At 44.0% G+C, this 19,601-nt stretch overlaps 1 protein-coding gene across 1 annotated transcript in view; it reads right to left on the bottom strand.

Moving 5' to 3' along the window:
- RFX7 (regulatory factor X7) overlaps window positions 1–19,601 on the bottom strand; it is a 52,175-nt gene that overhangs the window by 17,980 nt on the left and 14,594 nt on the right. The window contains exons 2-4 of the mRNA XM_063346488.1: window positions 11,642–11,675; window positions 3,246–3,328; window positions 2,304–2,426 (exon numbers count right to left, since the gene is read on the bottom strand). Coding sequence (XP_063202558.1) covers window positions 2,304–2,426; window positions 3,246–3,328; window positions 11,642–11,675 — 240 coding nt within the window. The remainder of the gene's footprint in view (window positions 1–2,303; window positions 2,427–3,245; window positions 3,329–11,641; window positions 11,676–19,601) is intronic.

The following is a 19,601-nucleotide window of genomic DNA, read 5'->3' as shown; positions in this document are numbered from 1 at the left end:
GATTTGATGGCAAGCAGCATCCATTCTCTGCAGGCTAAATAACATGTTAGGCAGCTCTCCATGAGTTCCCACAATATTTTCCAGACTGTATTCCCCCACAGCTCCCAGAGGATGCTGGCAGGAGAACCGTGCGTGCCCGACAGAAGCACAGCTTCTTGCAGCCCAACCTATTCTGTCAGCACAAGCAGCATCCCAGCACCAACAAGAGACGAACTAGCTCTCATCTACCTCCTTTCTGAAATTCAATTGCAAGCCCTCAATGTTCCCAAATGCTACTGCCTTATATTATGATGCATTTTTCATTTATTTTATCCTTTTCAAAAGGGAGATGAATCCAATCACTTTTATCTGGTTAGAGATACGAATTCACAATTAAATAGAAGAGTAAGAAAAGAGAGTCACTGTGTTGAATAAGCTCAGCGAGAAGAGGCTACTGAAATGTGGAGGAGCTGGAAACACTATCAACACTTGCTAATGGTGGACCCGTGTGGAGCGCAAGCTTCTGTCTTTCCCTCTTCGTAGGAAGAAAACAAGAAACCAAACCCAAACATGAAAGGTGATGCAGAAGCCCACTAGTTTTGCAAGATTTATTTTGACCAAAATTTACAGCAGGAATTGAGATGCTGGTATGATGCGGCACACTCTGAAGCCTTGTAACTCTGATTTATACATGCAGAGTGCATAAGCTTGCTCACCCTGAGCTCATGCAACATCTATCTTTGCACATAGAGGAGAGAAATGCTAACTTGCCAATATGACAGAAGTGAGTTTTGAGAGGTCTTAACACTCTTAGGTAAAGAAAAATGACTTATCAAAACTAACTCTCTTGTCTATTTATATGTCTGTTCCCCACCTCCCACTCCAAGACTACTTTTCCTTTGGTGTGCAAGAATAACTCATGAAAATATTCAAAGAAACGGAATGTTTTAAAAACAGAACAGATGCTTTCAAAGGAGAACAGATTCCAAACATTTGATATTTTCCTGAATATTTGCTTACCACCCTTATTTTGTTAGGAAAAAAAAATACAATACACAAATACTTGATGCAGCTACATACAAAAGCCATCCAAATTTCACACTCCACAATCTGTAGATGATGATTTTTCCGGGCATCTGCAGCTTGGCACAGCATGGAAGCCAAGCAGATTTGTTGCTGAAGCAGGCCATAAATTATTTAATAAGAAATATATTTAAGAATAACGCTTCCATCTCTCTCCCGCACAGCAGCTGCCGCTGTTGCCGTGTCTGCGCGAGCGGCTGCTGCTCGGGGATTGGCCACCCCGGCACGTCTGTGCCATTGGCTATATTTCCAGGCTGCGTCACCGCTCCAGTCGATGGCGAGATTTCAGAAATAGGTGTGTGCATGTTTATCAACCCCAGGCAAGCGAATGCCATCATGTTTCAGCTCAGTCAGAGTAAAAAAAAAAAAACTTGACCAGAGAGAGTTAATTAAAAAGGAGGTATTCGCAGAAGGCAACCCTGCAATAACAATTACTAAGGGTTGAATCCTGTAGGCACTTAGGAGGTGAAGGGATTCAGCACACTGCAAATCACTGTAATCGTTCAGATTACGGAAATATTCATAATAGATCATAAATCTGTTATTCATCTTCAGGCAACTGGGCTGAGGATGATTTCCCCCCGCCCCCCCGTGGGGAATGTTCTGTAAATGAATTCAAATCCAACTTCCGTCAGACGTCTCCCTCTCCCTTGCTTCTAATCGCTTTCTCGTTACATGGTAGCTTTGAGACTTGACAACACAGCCTCACAGTGGCCTTGGTTACTGGTTTCATACATATTCAGACATATTGCACCTCTCCAGAAATCAGGTTTGCTGCAGGAAGGTCCAATATTCATGCATTATTCTGGAAAGAAAGGTGTGGTGGACTACATCTTATATGCAAAACAGATGCATTTCCAGGAGGAACCCCTCATCCTTGTTCAGGCAGTCGTATACGTATGTATATACAAGCAACTAAAATGTACTGTAAGGTACTAAACTTGTGCTTTTTACCAGTGCCACTCTGTCCACAAAACAAAAACAATATTCATACGGATATTTGCTTGTTAAGAAATACTTGTACCTTTCCTTCAGCATATGTAATTTCAACATCACAGCCTTATCGTCAGTGGCAGAAATAATGAATACAGTTTGCCTTACTGCAGAGCTAGCACGTTCTCAGGGACAGCAGTACACACAGCCTTGTTCTGCTACAGGCACTGGTACCTGTAGAGCCAGGGTCACAGAACTACCTACGCTCGCTAAAGCCGTGTGTATGGATGCAGTTCGGGAGCACTCACTTGTATTCATCATAAACCTCCTGCTTGGGAAGGGATGTCTCAGGGTGCTCTTCCAAGGTGTTCCGTATCCACGAGAAGGCGTGCATCTGCTGGGCACGGCTGGACGACATGGAGATCTGATCGCTAGTGAAAGAAGAAGCAGTGCCAATGAAGACTTCGCTCCATAGCTCCTCCTCAGCTACAAGACTTAATAACTGTCTGTCTACACAAGTGGAGAGACGCCAGAGACAACAAGGGCCAGTACCTCAGACACTTAGCTATTCCTTGAGGTGTGGGCAGCAGTTATCTCCCCCTTTCATCCACAGCTTAACATTCCACACTCCAGTTCTTGGCTGATACACAGCTGTGAGTAGACAGTGATGGCTGAGAGTTCACCTACTTCCCCTCTTAAATTTATTGTTCCTTACTGACCACCTCTAAGCTTTTGCCCACTCAGTTTGCCAGCTGCCCTTTGGAAACACCCAGCTTTCCCAGCAGATGCTCAGAGCGGTTCCTGTAGGCACCTGCCTGCCTATAACCATCCTACTGGGAACATATGCTCATTTTGGGATCTGCAGGTTGGTTTTCTAGACCATCCTTTAGTCAAACAAATGTTACTAGAATACCACTAGTTCCTTCTTTCCCCCCCCAACCACATTTGTGTTGCTATATTATCACTTCCTACATAAAAAGTGAAGGAATGATCACACTTAGGCTGCAAAACACTTTCTCTGATGACTCTTGCATTTTAGGAGGTTTATATTTACAAGCTATTCATGCACTAAAGATTCCAAAGTTAAAAAAACCAAATGACCATCTTCAGGAAAAGAAGAGACCTTAATGTTTTATAAAGGCTCCTTCTGCTACAGAACACGTCACGTGAATGGCTCCTCGGCAGATAAGGGCCACAGAAAATAAAGTTTTCAGTATTAGCTACTCACTTTTACACACTCCCACACGTACCTTTTGTCTCCATTGTTGGGACCCGAAGGCAGCTGAAGGTAGAGGTAGAGTTTCTCTAGGTCTGTAAACTTCTCAACTTCTTGCTAGATAACAAAGGTGTTTTGGTTAAAAAAAAAAAAAAAAAAAAAAAAGGAAAAAGGGTGGCAGGGGAAGAAAAAGCAAACAATAGAGTTGAGCTTGACAGCTAAAAACTGTCATCCAACAGCGTACTCCTAAATAACATCATTTTAAACCAGACAATATTTACTTATGTGAAAGAATGTGACTGTGCACACTCTGGGACTAGAAACATGATTTTCTATTTTATTTGCACACCATCACACACTAGAAAGCACTGGTCACCATTACAAAATCCACACGCCACAAAAGCAGAATCTGGAAAAATGTCAGTAACAGATCAGTTCCGTAACCAGACATGTAATATGAACGCTTCGTCTTCTCAGAGCACACATGAAGCACCTCCAACAACACAGCCTCAAAACACACCTAGGCCGTAACAACATGGGATGTCAGACCTGATCTGTGACCTACTATGTACTAATAGTTAAGCGTCACAGACTTCAATGAAGACATTTTAAAAATCTATTACATATGTATTTTTTTTCCTTTGGAAATCAGAGTCATTGAACAGGTATTGAAGACAAGCCATTCAGTTAATATGAATCTCAGCGATGCTGGACTCTTCCTCCAGAGGATACCAGCTGAGCATCAGACACAAGGGGGAGTTTTACCTGGCATATGCAAACGATGATTGCTACCTAGGAACTAGCTTTTGGTCCTCTGAAACCAGCTGCATGGACTCAGAAATCCTAGGAAGATCGGTTGTGGTAAGGTGCTCAGCACTGCTCAGCAGCAGCACGAGTAAAGCCATGCAGCAAGGAGCAGACGGGTTTTCCTTCAGAAAGATGTTGCAGAAGCAATGTGTGAGGTGGTGCACCATCAGCACAGCGTGAAAGACTCTTGTGATCCCTTTTTCAGTCAGAATACAGCTTTTGGATTACAGTTAATTCTCTTTTCCTGCACTGGTGTCTTACCGCCAACGTAACCTTTTCCAAAAGGAAGAGAAAAGAAGAGAGTGGGACTAAGAGGTCCTGGCTGTTTAGTTCAGCAATGAGCAGAACAGAGAGTGGGGAAACTAAACACCAAAACTTCACTTCAAACTGGGGCCCCCATCATGTCCACATCCACCTCGCTTCAGGTCGCACACAATTAACAGCACCACTAGAGAGCTGAGCTCCCAGTTTCCCTCCACTGGGGACAACATGGGGTCCCTCCCTGACCCCAGACCCTGGGGGACATGCCCAGAGTGACATGCCGTCCCAGGAAGGGCACTGGGGCTTGCAAAACCCACCGCAAAACTGCTCCACAGAACCGGGCCACCAGCGACGCGACAGGTGCTCTCAGAGCCAAGAGAAACACTTCCAGCAGCAGCCAGGTAACAGACACTGGATTTGTTGCTTTTATAAGCTGCAGCAAACCACAACATTTGGGTTTTGGTTTGTTTTTTTTTTCCCCTTCTGACAAACTTCTGAAATTTGCTGACACAGAGTTCTGCGTGGCTCTACAGCAGCTTACACAGCAGTGGTGCTCAGACCACCAAATATCCAGGGAGGTATTTCTTAGTGGGTGCATTTTGTCAAGTTCTCTGTTCTTCCTGTCCTGCATAAATCATAGCGTTCGGACTGGTGGGTTTTCTTTTAACAAACCCATTATTGAAAAGATCAACACTCTTCAAAGAAAGAATTTACAGAAAACTAAACATTTATTTATGAAAAGATAGAAATTCAACAACTGCAAGAAAATTTGCTCTTGTTTATTAGACCTCCTCCTCTCTGAGGAACTGAGCTGCTTTTTGTTTTAAAGGGCAAATGCCAAGGCAGCACACCAAAGGACGCGGTTCAGGTGAGATCACCTTGCATGGCAAGCGCTAATCCATGCGGCAAAAGCATCCCAGGCAAAACAAAAAACCCCCGATGACTCCAACACTGAGGTGGAAGACAACCTCTCGCTTCAAATCTAATGTGTCAGAGTGCAATGCAAAGAACGAGGTTTTAGAAGAAACATTGAACCTTTTAACAAAAAACACTGAAACCATCTCAGTGCCCACTGCAGTCGGAGCAACTTCTGCTGGGTCCTGGCAGAAGGACAGGGCTGCACAGAAGGGCCCTGCCTGAGCCCTGGAGGCTCTGCAAGTCCCATCCGTCAAACCCCCTAATTAAAAAAAAAAAAAAAACAAAAAACAAGAAACCATAACAACAAAAAACCCCAACAACATATGTGTAAAGAAAAAATTCATCTGGGATTGTTAGCAGAGCCCTTTCCGAAGGATGCAAGTGAGCCAGCGGCTCTCTCATCAACAAAACTGAGGATTACAGCTTTCTCCCACCCTCAGCAGCAGCAGCTGGACGGTGATGTCCTCCCGCTGTTTGCACTCAAACTCTGGTCCTCTCCGCACTTTCTGCGCAACTCCTCTGGCTTCCAGGGAAGGCTGCGGGGAAGCCCGGGGGAGGCAGGACCTCCTCCAAGCAGGAGAGTTAGCAGGCAGCCAGGAGTCACAGGCAGTTCACAGAGGTAATCCTACCTGGGTGATAATTAGATAAATCTAAGCTTATTAGATGAGACTGAATCTATTTAGAGAAAATCACCTCAAAACTAAAGAACTGGCAGCCAAGGGATGGAGTGTGACAGTCAGTGCAAGGAGATTTAGGAAACATCATGTTTTGTTTAGTTTAAAGATTTGTTATACTTTATGTTTTGTTTAGGCTGTTTTCTCTAAACGTTTCTAAAACTCTCAAAACTTGTTTTACAACCTCCGTAAGTACCATCTCTTCTTCAACCTCAGCTGACATCCACCAGTTCTCAGTGCTAAAGGTCTGGTGAGTTCAGTAGTAACTCTGTTACCGCAACTGTTCGAAGTATCAAAACTTTCAAATTTCTTAATGCAACCAGAAAAGAATTTGGGAAAGTAGAGGAACACTCCAGCTGACCTACTGACTACTGACCCAGAAGAAAAAGACTCATTTCATCCTGAGTTTTTCTTTGTGCTAAGTTGGATGTGTATGGAAATGAGCAAAAAGAAACAAGAACACAAAATATACTACAAATTTTCTCCACCCCCCAAATAGGTCAATAGTGTGGAAAATATAGGTCAATAGAGTGGAAAAGAGCAGCAGCATCAAAAGGAAGACTGCGATGCTGGCATCATCTTGGACAAACTCCCCTCCGCATAGCCCGTTAAAGCTTACGCTACAGTAGTTTTAAAACCCGCACAGAATGTAAAATGTCTGGGGAATCCTTTTCCACTACTTAAAAGGATTCAAGTAAAAATTTTGCTTGAAGTTTCCTGACCTTGATTGACTGGTTCTATCAAATCAGACGAAGGCTGTCTAATTCTCCAAAGGCTATTTATAAACCATATTTCTTGAAGCTGCATTAAAAAAAACGCGTAAGCGTGCTAAACTGCTTGCAGGGCTGAGGTGTAAAGCCATCACAAAGCACCACCTCTGCTACTCTTGCTCTTCACACGTTGTATTTATCTCCTGTAATTAGAACCACATTAAATAAAGGAAGATTCAGTGAAGATGGGGAGCAAGCAGCGTTCATACTTATTTTCAGAACTTGGCTTCAATTTAGCCAAAAATCTATCAAGAACTCAACATATCTGAGCGACCTTATATTCTGAGACAGCAAAACTGAGGACAAAGAATTAGAAACCTGAAGTCCCAGCTAAGCAAAGACTTTCAGTAACATATAAAGGAGGAGAAATCTCTTAGATTTTTGTTTTGACAGTTACCAAATATAGATGGTTCACTGAAGAAATGCACAAAATATGTAGCAACCAAAATAAACCAGAGACCCATTCATATCTGTGTTATTAGTGGCCACATAGATCTGCTCCAAATGAATCTCTCCTTTTGCTGCCTAAGACAGACACAGAAGAAGGACCTCTTAGAGACAGAAGCAACTTTCTTTCTCATTCTAACAGGCGTTTTGATTGAGCAAACAAACAGCTGTAAAATAAACCAGGATGGCCGAAATGTTGTGGTTTGGTTTTTTTTTTTTAATGAAATTAGCAGGTTTTGACATCTGGTTCCATTCTGAGAGACACTAAGTAGACACTGAAACTTTCCGCAGCACAAAGAGACAGAGATCAGTTCGACACAAAATGTGGTTAAGGACTTAATCTGTCTTATAGGAAACACGAGTTTATTCATGTTCCTGCTTGAACCAGAGAACCTAGAGATTTGAACCTGAGTCTCCAGAACCACAGAACACGGTCTTAAGGTTGCCCGACCTTGCTGGATCGGTGCTCTCTATCTGGTTTTCCCTGACTGCTGACCTATGTTCAGGTCACAAATGTTAGCAAAGTTTCATCCGAAAGTTGTCAAAAGGGATTACTATGGGGAAACTCCAGGGAATATGATTTTTTCCAAATTGCTTTAGAGAAGAAAACATTTCACCAGGCCAAATTTTAAATAAGACAGAGGAAGAATATGCTGAGGAACAATTAGCAGAGCTACAACTTCTGTAACGAACACAGTGGAAAAGCGGCATTCAAATTTGAACAATTTCCTATTTCCACGGTGAAGACAGAATTACAGGTTATTTCTGTCCTCGAGTTCTGGTGAAGAGGAGCTGAAGGCCGGGGGCACTGCTGCAAGCCTTTTGCAAGGCTACTATTTTAGAGAGCATAGACTGATCTTAATATTTCTTTCCACATTTTGAGTATTTATAGGTAACTATACTCTAATCAAAGTAAAAAAGGCTATGCCAATGGCAATGTAACTGGCATGGTGGTTCTAAAACTTGTCATACTTCAGCAGAACAAACATCTATTATTTAACATCCAGACTAAGAATAGCAAAGTAGTCAAGCAATCATCGCGCCACTCTGTGAACCGAGAAACAAGAAACAAAGGTTAAATAATTTGCTCAAGGTCAGACGGTTTGTTGGAAATAGGATCAAGACAGAAAATAGCTAATACTTGAAACAGAACCTATCATTCTAAAAAGCTGCTAATAAATACATTTGATGTGCTTTATCTCAACAGAAGCAGAAACATATTTCAGGTGCTAAATATTCCAAACAAGCCCTAAAAACACACAACAGCTTTGTCCTGACAGTGTCCAAGCACAGCTGCCAAAGCTTCGCAGAGCTTCTGCCCGCCTCCTGTTGGGCCACAGAGACAAGTGACAAGCCACCACCTTCTCCGCGGCAGGACCAAGGCACGCTGCTCCCCACGCTGGAACTGCTCCAGCCCTTGCCAGCTTTGGTTTTCACGGCCATCGATCCGGCACTCTCTCGCCAGCATTGACCTCTTTTTCGGAGGACTGGGGAAAAGAAACCTTAACCTTCTTGCTGAGCGATTATATGGAGCCTACCATTTTAAAAATCAGGTTCAAGAGTTCACTTAGTATGTGGCAACAAATAGAACAAGTGAAGTCATAAGAGAATCTACTGCTAGACATGTTTACTACAGTTAAAAAGATGTTATAATGAATTTTTAATGGCTGTTTACACCACAATTCTTGCTAATTATCTTTTTTGGATTGCACAGCATACAATGATTTTCTTATGATCTTCTAGAAACTGACAGTGTGTCAGAAAGTAAGTGGTGCAGTATAACAAGTAAAAGGCAGATAACTTTGGTCTCTTGTATAAGTAATTACAGTCCCAGTGCCCTTATACCAGCTGTTTTCCATAGTCCCCTGCTGCTTGCTACCTCCCCAACAAAGACTCTTGCCATCACCTCTGTTTCTTCTTCCTGTTTCTCTCTTCCTTGCTACCCTGTGTTGAAGTAGGCAGCCTATGTGCCAGAGACCGTTTGTGTGCAGCTCTGCCTGATGCTACCAAACACAAACAGCAACAAGCATAGCCTGATTTCTCTCCACTGGTGTTTTTTCTTTTAAGATTGCTAGCAAGCTGATCAAGTTTAAATGCTTTAAGGTATCATCAGCACCTCCCAATATAGCTGAAAGCTAATCCCAGATCTCCTCCCTACAGTACGAAGGGAGACAAGGGACAGACGCTGTCCCTTTATGCTTCATGAGACTGATTCGAAGGCCCTGCAAAGGTTTCCATCTGAACCAAACATGTGAGAATGTGCCCTGAACGGAAATGTTCTGACCTGCCCATCGGCTTGGAGTCGGGCTCTCTGCAGGCAGCTGGGACCCCCATCGCAGGGCTGCTCTGACAAACCCGTACACATTCCACCAGAGAGGCAACCTGCTCACCTACCTCCTGCAGGACAAACTGGACAGGCCTGCAAGGAAGCTCCAAACAAGTTATTTAGAGCTATATAGTCACAGCCTTTTAGTTTAACATACTTTTAGATTGTGCCTTGCCACCCACAGCTTTCCAAAAGCAAGTAAAAACGGAGAAACCATTTTGCCAGAATTCAGTTTAATTTTTATTTCCTAAAACTATTCTGACCTTGGATGTTTCTCTTTTTGAGCTACCTGAACAGCATTAGATCTACCTTTGCTAACCTAGACGGAGAAACCATTTCGCCAGAATTCAGTTTAATTTTTATTTCCTAAAACTATTCTGACCTCGGATGTTTCTCTTTTTGAACTACCTGAACAGCATTAGATCTACCTTTGCTAACCTAGAATGGCCTTTCCACTGTTGACAGGGCTCCTCTGAACTCATCAGCAGGACAGACAAGGAGGCATCTGGAACAGAAAACGAGACCATCAGGACACTGCTGCTCTGTTCCAAGTCAAGCCACGGAGACTACTTTGCGTCCAAGAGCACTAGTCAGAAAAATAGCTTGTCTGCCCGATGGGTGAGACCTACACAAATGAACGGGCTCGTACAAACTGACAATCCCCACCTCGGCACCCTAGTGCCACAAATCTGCAGAATTTAATGCAAGGATAGTCCTAGTGTAATTCTATTTTCTTAAAATGGATTTCCAAGAAGCAGATGACCGGTTAACCTCCTACTTATTTACTTCCTCTCCGATGCTACTTAGGAACACCTACCCCACTTCCCATTTTTCACCACAGAAAAACCTGGTGTTAAAAAAGTTTTATAGGTGCAATTTGCCCTTTTGCCACCGAAGGCTCACATACAAAAAAAATTAAGACCATAAGACACCTGCTTTGTGTCCACAAATGTCAATGAGGAATAAAGTGGACAAAAATGACGTTTTGCATTGCTATTTTAGTTGGATGCATCCTAGAATTTTTAGGCATGGGCCTAAATTGGGTCCAAAGTCTGTCTGCAATACAATACAGCTTACTTTAAACCTCTTACCACAACAAATTAAGAGAACATTTTAAGGAAAGAGAATTGAGTGCCATCTGAGTTAGCCTTTGAAAATGTGACTTTAAGGAGTATTCTTATTTAGCTCAGCCATACAGCTGAACAGATTCTGTTTGATGGTATCCAGATGGTTGTCTGTGTCATCTTTCTATCTTATCCGCTGGTACTTCTGGATGAAATGCCTAAGGTAGAAAGTCAGAATAAGCAGACCCTTCCAGTCCTAAGATTTATGAACTCAGACTCTGATTTAAAGAAACTCACAACCTGCTCACTATTAAAAACAAACAAATAAACACCCCTTCTGAGTTAGTGCTAGGTATTTGCTTCCCAGAAGTAATCTCTTATCACTGTCTAGATCCTGTTATGTTAAATGCACAACGGAAGATGATGTTTATGACTTTCAAGGTTTTTCCTTCTTCAAAAAAATGGTATTATCTCTCTGTCCTAAATAGCACAGCAAAGCTAACAGGACCTGCAGCGTTGCACATTTCTGGGAAGGTACCTGAGATGGTGTGCAAGTTTTGAGGTTAGCAAGATTTTAGAAGAAAAAAAAAAAACAACAACAACAAACCAGAAATCTGATAATTATGACACCTGCAAGCTTTTCACAGTCCAGGACATTAGTCTCCCAGGTTTTGTGCAAACATGCAGTTCAATCTAGTTCCTTCCTTAGAACGTCGTACCAGCCATGAATTAACTGTTTCAAGGAAACGACAACAGCAGCAATAACCGTTGTCGTTAAAGGCCTAAAGAGCAATGGAACTTGAAGGCACAATTAGCTTCTTGCATACTCTGATCTGGGCAATACATAATCTTGCGTTTACTAAAATCAGGCTTACAAGAGCAGTAAGTCACCTTTCTGCGCTGTATCTCTACTGACAGTTCTACGAGTGGCAATCACAGCCGCTTGCTGCCAGCAATGAGAGGTCAATACTTCCACAGAAAACAAATACCAAACCCACATCATGTATTTTTTTGGCAATAGGAACTAATTTTGATCACATTTAGTGGCAGTACCTTAAAGCGCTGCTACAGAAAACCTTCATAATAGCTGTCAGTCTCCAGAGCCATCTATTTTGGTCTTGCAGTTTATTAAATATTAAAAAGCAGTCTGGAGTTGTACTTACCAAAATGCAGTCCACTTTAGATTGTACAGTTTTGCTAGACATGAGGGAAGAAAGAGAGAACAGAAATCTTGAATTAATCTAAACAGCAATGACAAAAATATTACATATTAGAACTTCTATCACTGTATTACAGGCTTAATCACCTGCTGTGAAATATCCTGCTAGTCTATGGAAGAAAACTCATCCGGCTTTTTTTTTTTTTTCAGAAAGTCACCCCAAACTTAACTGTTTGTTAGAATTCTTGCTGTTTTGCTCTTTTATATAAGAGTTGTATATTTTTTTTTAATGAAATATCATTGCAACTGGGAGCTATTATCCCAAGTTGCAAAGCAGCCAGGATGGATGTCACTACTTTTATTGTAAGCTCTTCCACAATCCAGATGCATTTTTCTTGTTCATCTCTAAACATCATTAACACCCCCCTCTCCCCGCGCTTCTGTAAACCCCACTACTTCAAGGCATTTATTTCTAGCTTCCCAAAGAGCTGCTACAAACAGACAATTGGTATCCCACTGGCAACTTAGGAGTTTTCCACGTTAGTCCCACTACCTCCCAGCTGGCTTATTAAGATGACATTGGGTGGGGACTGAATGCCATAAACGACACCAGTACATGTGCCAAGGAGTGCAAATGGTACGGAACTTATTATACTTCATATAAACACACCCATAAGCAGCTTTTGTGTTTCTTAAGGGTGCTGTAGTTCACGTGCTTGGTCTTACTGCATTAGTTAAAGGCATTTTATCATTGGTTTGACGAGGAGCAGGAGCTTTAACATGCAAAAAACAACCGTATCTACTGCTGGACACCTACTGAACAAGCACTGAAGAACCGTTTTCAGAGTTCAGGGAGAGATCCTTTTCCTAGTAGGATAACACATAATTCCATCTCCCGTTAACACAACAAATCTCATTTCCAGGTATTTTACTTTTGTGCAGGTGCTACCACATACAAAGAAAGACCAAGTAAGGTATCTGATGGATATACTAAAGTCATAAATAAGAAACCAGCAAAACAAACAGCTCTAGTGTCTGGTGGTGGTAGGAACCAAAGCTACTGAACCAGCATCTACTGTTGTATCAGATGCTGAAGGAGGCAGGAGCTTGGTTGTCCTCCTCATTACAACACCTCATTTTGAAACCGGACAGTCTAAAATCTGCAGGAGCTGCTAATACTGATTCCCCTTCCCATACAAGAACTGCATATGTTATAGTGACAGAATACAACAGAATATTTCAACAGGTAAGAACATATGATAAGTCAACTGAAGCAGACACATCAGCTGACATCCACTTCAGCTGACTTTGTGTAGAAGACAATCAGACAGGTGGACACTCGGGAACACCAAGGAGGGAGTAAAGCAGAGCTGTTGAGGATTTGTGAGAACAAGGAACGCTGACGATGGTAAAATGTGAGCTTTTTCCTTGCCTTGGGGAAGACGCTCACATCTACCATAGCAACTGAAGAAGGGAACCCAAATGTCACCTCACTCTTCAAAAACGGTCTTACTAGAAAAGTCAAAGGACACAAAGCATGGAAACCTGCTGCGAAGGTTTACCACTGCGTCTGGCCCAAAGCTGACCACCACATGCTGGTCCAAGTCCCGCTGACACAGACGGCTGCTGCAGCAACACTCCCTTCACCCTGCACCCCACCTGGCCCCGCTGCTTCCTGCCCCTCGCAGGGTCTCACAATCCCGGTGCGGCTACAGATCCACAGCCTCTCCAGCAAAGCAGTGCTCATGGCAGCAGGCAACAGGGCTCAGGCATATGTACCCATTTTTGTACCTTTTTCTATGGCTTCACGTGACAGCTTAATGCAGAGAAGGAGCACGGTGGACACCGGGATGCAGGGGACAGGCAGATCAAACCTAGCCCAAGTACAGCCTCTACTCTACAGACTTGCCGAGGACATTGTCCACTAGGCTTCTCAGGAGAACACACTTCAGCCAGCACTATTTCCCATCCAGATAGGTTCTGCCAAACTGCGCATAAGCATGCCCATTTGCATTAATATTTTCTTCTTGCAAAGAGAAACAGGCAAGTTGCCAGGAGGCAGGTGGGCAGGAGATCCCTAGAGCTGTCCTTTTACCTCCAAATATCAGTCTGAGTCAGTAAATGTAAATTCTCAAATTTAGTTCAGCTCTTCCAGTTTGTGACCTCTGCTCCTACAGCACCGACCACAGTGTCGAGAAGCCGCAGCAGAAGAGCAATAATAAGGCCAGCAAATACAGTTTCTCCCTGTTTCCCTTTCATCAACTGGTGGCACAAATAGGATAGTCAAGTTCATGTCCTCCAATCTGCAAGCAGATGTTGTGACATTTTAAAAGGCAAAGGTCCTAAAGCTTCAGCATGATGTCTATTTTAACAGCAATTTTTTTCATCCGCTGCCCCACGCTCCCTAGTATACCGGGAGGACATCATTAAAATTTGCTAGTGGTAAAGGGAGGCTTCTTTCCTCCTAACCAGAGCACAGGTTAATGTGATTCTATGAAGCCTGCACCTAATGACATAAATGCTTCTTATCTACTGTCCAGTGGAGTTGATCCACGTCAAAGTCAAGCAACGGCAACACCGAGGAACCAGCCCTTTGACTGGGAAGGTGCTGCGACAGTGACCTTCTCACGGTCCCGAGCACTACACAGAAAAGCTCCGTCTGGTGACACTGCAGGAAACATCTCCATCGAATCAGGAGACAAAAGGACATGTGACAAGGGTGGCAAAGGAATGGCCATCCCACTTACAATGTGTTTGCCACTTCTGTTTATTTCACCCCACTTCTTCCTTCACTAACAGGACAGATGTGTTTTGAAAGTTGAAGTTTCGTCAATTTTGTTTACAAATAAATAAGTCGGCTTCTGTCTCTGTCAAATGCATCCCTTACCTAATTATTATTGCAATTACAGTAATACAACCAGAGATCCCAAGAGCAAGGCTGAATCGAGTCCTACAAAGAGCCGTTCTAATGTTTGGAGGCTGCTACCCACACACTTTGCTACACATCTAGGAACTGCTGCGGGAGAGCAGCGGGAGCCACGGATGTCCTTGCTAATGAAAATAACCGTCTGAATCTATTAGGGACCTGAGACCATTGGAAAACTAAACTTAGAAACCACACCGTGAGCCACGAACCAGTGCTGCTCCTCCTGGAGAGCTGCTCCTGGGGGCTCGCTGTGACTCAAGGAGCATGAAACTATATATCAAAACTTTGGGAAAAAAAAAAAACAATAAAAAAATAATAAATCAGTGACACTATCACAAGCAACAATGAAACTTTTGCTCGGTGGATACCGCCGTGCAGACTGTTTGTAAGTTCAGGTACACTGAGTGACTCAAGAGGGATGTAGTCCTGTTCTACTGTCTACAGCAGCGCTCCTCAAATGCTGGCCCAAACACCAGTCTGGATCAACCTGCTCGCCTCCGAAGAACTACCACCAACCACTCAAAAACAAGAGCCCAGCTTCCACTATTTAGTAAAAGAGCAGAGAAAAGGGTGTTTCTCAGCCTGCGGTTTAGAGAAGCGTGGTAGGGTGGCTCCCTGCCATGAAGGAGACCCCCAGCCCTACGTCCTCCCAGGGAACACACTGCTTTGGGTCTGCAGGGGAAAGCCTTACTGGAAAGCCCCCAGCCCCTCTTAACAGCATCAGCTTTTGACTTACCCTTTAGGCCCAAGAACTTTGAGAGCATCTTGAAGGTAACTTTCAAAGACTGCAGTAATTTAGTCTCCTAGACGCTGAAGCCACGTTGACCAACTCCTGAAAGTATCTTGGGGAAGATGGGAAGGGGGGAAATCAGACTAAAGCATTTCCTCAAACTGCTCTTCTATCTTATGCCAAAGTATGCATGTCTGCTTTCCCTGACCTATTTATGTATTTCTACTCAAACCAGACCCGTTTTGACGGCCCTGACTTGGCACGGGCAGAACAAGGAGTGTGTTCTCTCCCCAGGTGTGCAGCTGGGTTTACTTCGCACTGGGGGAGAGTTGGAGGGGAAAAAGCAGGGGGAGAAGGCAAGGAGATGTAATTTTTTTTTTTTTTTAAGTGGCATAAAACCAGACTCTGCCAACCTTTCTCTAACTAAGCAATGCTTTACTTTCAGGAATAGGTAGCTGAACTATGCTGAGCAATATAGGACTAGCGTATTACAAGAGGTGGCAGAATTCAGTTGCTCCGAGCACACCGAGCATTTCCTTCATGCTGCAAATAGTGGAAGCCATATAACCACAAGGGAGACGAGAAGCCTTACGCCTGTGAGACCAGAAAGAGGAAGGTGGTTGGGAGGGGTAAAAGAAAGCCCTCAAACTTATTAGCTACTGCCTAGTTAACTCTAAGCCTTCTCAAAGCCTGCACAGCCACTGAAACCAACCCTTATCAGCTTTCCAACTGCGGACCACTCACTCCCCATGAACGCCAGCAGCGTGACCAATACTGGGGAGCACGTGCACAGCAAACACGCTGCATGAACACCACGCGCCGCAGCACAGCTCCCGTCCTGGGACACGCTGGCGAAGAGGCTCCCGGCCGTGTCCCCGGCAGGAGCAGGACAGCAGCACCTCCAGGACTCCAAGACTCCAGGACCACCTCCCAGCTCCAAAAGTCACAGGGGATGCGGCTCTCGTCACTCCGGCACCAGCAGCGGACCCCATCTTCAAGGGGAGAAAGGCGTCGGTAACAGCAACAAGTCCAGCTCACCAAAATTCAGGGGACAAGCAGAGCCACGATTTATTGTGCAAAATACCATGACGGTTTGACCAGGCCACCAAAGGCAGGAAGCCCAGAGTGATGTTTTCATGTGAAGTTTCACCCCATCAGTGAAGTTGCGGCAGATACTCTGTATCCTCTTCAGCCCAAAACTGCAAATGTTTGCATAAACTAGAACACACTCCTGAAAAACAGCCTCCGTAGCTGTGTTTCGTGTGCTTGGTACATTTTGGACAGCCTAGGGAAAACATTATTTCTGCCAAAGCCTAATGCAATTTATGAAAAGGACGCACTTTCCACCACTGCTAACAGCCGTGCCATACACCATGGAGACAGGATAAAACTCCTGACCCCTCAGTAAGGGCTCCCTGTTTCCAAGACCCAGGCACTCCGTTACATTATTACCCTATATAGAGGATGCAGTAAGAAAAGTTGCAACTCGAAAGGAAAACCCCAGTGTGTAGTTAGGTATCATCAGCAGTGTTAACTAGTTACCATCTCAGAGAGTAAGCCACCTACTCTCTCCGGCAATTACAAGAGAGAGGAGGTTTATAAAGTTCTAAAATAAGCTTTCTTTAGAGGAGGGGAAAAAACCAAACCAAACCAACCAACCTGTAAGTTTCACTTCTTGAGCATCCAGCAGCAGCTCTGGCGGAGCAGCCGGCCCAGGGGCTGTTCAGAACCCCCCCAGCCCTACACCGTGCGGCCACACACTGCTGCCCCAGGATTTTCATTCAGCTATCCGAAAGCAAGCTTTCCCTCTGAGAAGAGTACTCCAGAGAGCAGTGAGAGCTGTCTGACAAGGAAGAATTATTTTGGCCACACGGCCTTTTAAAAATTACCCAGCTCTGAAAAGCCCCCGTCTCCCACTGCATCAGTTGTTCCCCCATACCATCTCCAAGGGTTGATGTCAGACCACTTCACTGCAGGGTCCACGGGTAGCCCCGAAAGGCTGCTCCTATGGGGAGCAAAACCACGTGAGCAGCATTTGCCAGGCCCGTGTCCCCGGGCACAGGGGGTATTCTGGTGTTGGCAGCAGCCAGGAGCTCCTTCTCCCGAGCAGCGTCCTGCTGCCTCTTCGCCTCCTGCAAAAACCCCGTCAGCTCCCAAGGAAAGCCAGTTACACCCCGCTACTGAATACCGACAGCGACAGCTTTGGCAAAGTCACCTTTCTGAAAGCCACGTTAGAGAGGGTCATTATCAAACTGACCACACGTCCTTTCCGAAAGATTCGGTATCTATTCCACAACTCTGACGACATTTTAAAAAAATATCTATTTACTCTGTATGCTGTGCAGAACCACTCAATAGCAGGATTAGCAACCCTATTACAGTAAGTGGTACTATCAGAAAGGTACTATTATCACATCCTTACCACGACAAGCGCTGCGTCCCAGCGGTGCCTGCAGGATTCAGCCCTTAATTCTTAATCTTACTGAATTAATGCTTCTCTTTCTCAGACTAACAGCTCTAAATATATCTTTATATAACCTTCCATTCAGAAGCACAAAGAAATGTTAAACTGGAGCCAAGGATCATCTAAGGAGAAAATTATGAAACAGCCGCCTATGTGTGCTGCTACTCAATTAACATCTTAACATATGCCATGTTACATTGTCTGGCTTGGCTCACGTTGATAAAGAAGTAAAATGGCTGTAAAAGCATTTCAATTAAATATTTAGAAAGCAGAGCTGCAAAAGGTTGAAACATGTTTGAATTAGTGAAATGACGACTATATATACTGCTCAGCTCAGCTACTGGAGTGAGAGCTTTTGCTAGCGGAGGTTACTGAGACAGGAAAGCACCCCCAAGCCGGGCAGGTCCCCGAGACACCCAGGGCTCGCTGCCACTCGCACCACTCGCCCTCCCCCCCCTCCCCGCCATGCAGGACCCAAAAATCGGGTGGCTTCTGATGCCACCTAGGGGCTCCCTCCCTGCCTGCACTTCTCTCTCCCCCGGGGATAATTCAATGTCACACCTTACAGACAAGGTGCTTGAACCTAGCACAAACACAAGCAAACAGAAGCAAAACATTTAAGACAAGGCAAATATATCTTCCAGTATTCAAATGCAGATATATTCTTATTCCAGATAAAAGCTACAGGGACCATAACTGCACCTTGGAAGCACGTGAAGTATTGTTATTTCCCTAAAGCATGAAAATAGCCACAGAGTTGTGTCCACTGGGAACGTAGAAAAGTGTCCAACTCTCAGGCATCAAAAAGTAAACGAAGCAAGTATTCACCAATTTGTAAATACTGGCTCTTTCAGCTTGACTTTCAGGCAGACTCCTCCTCAATCCAAGTCAGCAAAATCAGGAAGCAACAAGCCCAACAAGCTGATAAAACAGTGCGACAGGGGCGAGCTGCAACCATTTCATCTTCCCTGTAACTTAATCCACATCCTTCCACTCACGCGGGAGAATAAGCCAGACCGCTTTTCCATCAGACAGGAGAAGGAGCAACGCGGCATCACAGTGCTGAAAAAAGCAGCAGTTCAGCATGCCACGGCATTTTAAGTCAGTGCAGGTTAAAATTGGTCAAACGCATGACTTCAACACTTGTTACTAAAATAAATGCAATTAAAATATTTCATATAGGATAAAAATTTAATCCCTTCACCATTTCTGACACTATGATGATTTTATGAGTATTAAATAATGCCAACTATACAAACAGCTGAACAAAGAAGGACGATAAGGCTGCCCAAGTCTCAAACGTAGCCCATCATAATGAACTGCCAAGAAATAATTAGCCGGCAGACATCAGAATACCTACGTCTGAAATTTAGGTCTACACACGTCTCTTAGCTCTCTGAAGAAATCTAGCTGTATTCAACGCTAAAGGCTTGTTCCACAATTCTTAAAATAACTGGGAAGAACTTGCAACAACCACACACCGCCAGGTGCTCTATTCCAGCAACAAGACGATCATTTAAGTTCCTGGGGGTTTTCTACATTTATTTAAACACAGTATTTTGCCACAAGATACTTTAATTAACTCTAAAGAGAGAGCTTTTACACAGCTCTCACCCCGGTTCTTTCAGCATTGCTCTGAATTAAAATCAGTGCATGTTGCTATATTCAGGCAGGACTCTTGATTCCAAGGATGCGATGCCCTCTGTACATTATGTGGGAAGATAATATGACTTCAGAGGAGCTGCATCCTGTATTTATTACTAACAATCTACATGGGGCACTGCAGGGCGGTCTTCTAAGATCAGTCTGCAAGGATCAATTGCCTAGAAAGGCTAAATACAAAA

This window comes from Chroicocephalus ridibundus, chromosome 9 (genome assembly GCF_963924245.1).
Source record: "Chroicocephalus ridibundus chromosome 9, bChrRid1.1, whole genome shotgun sequence".
NCBI lineage: Eukaryota > Metazoa > Chordata > Aves > Charadriiformes > Laridae > Chroicocephalus > Chroicocephalus ridibundus.
Note: the sequence above shows the minus strand (reverse complement) of the source record. Positions and strands in the feature narration are given on the sequence as shown.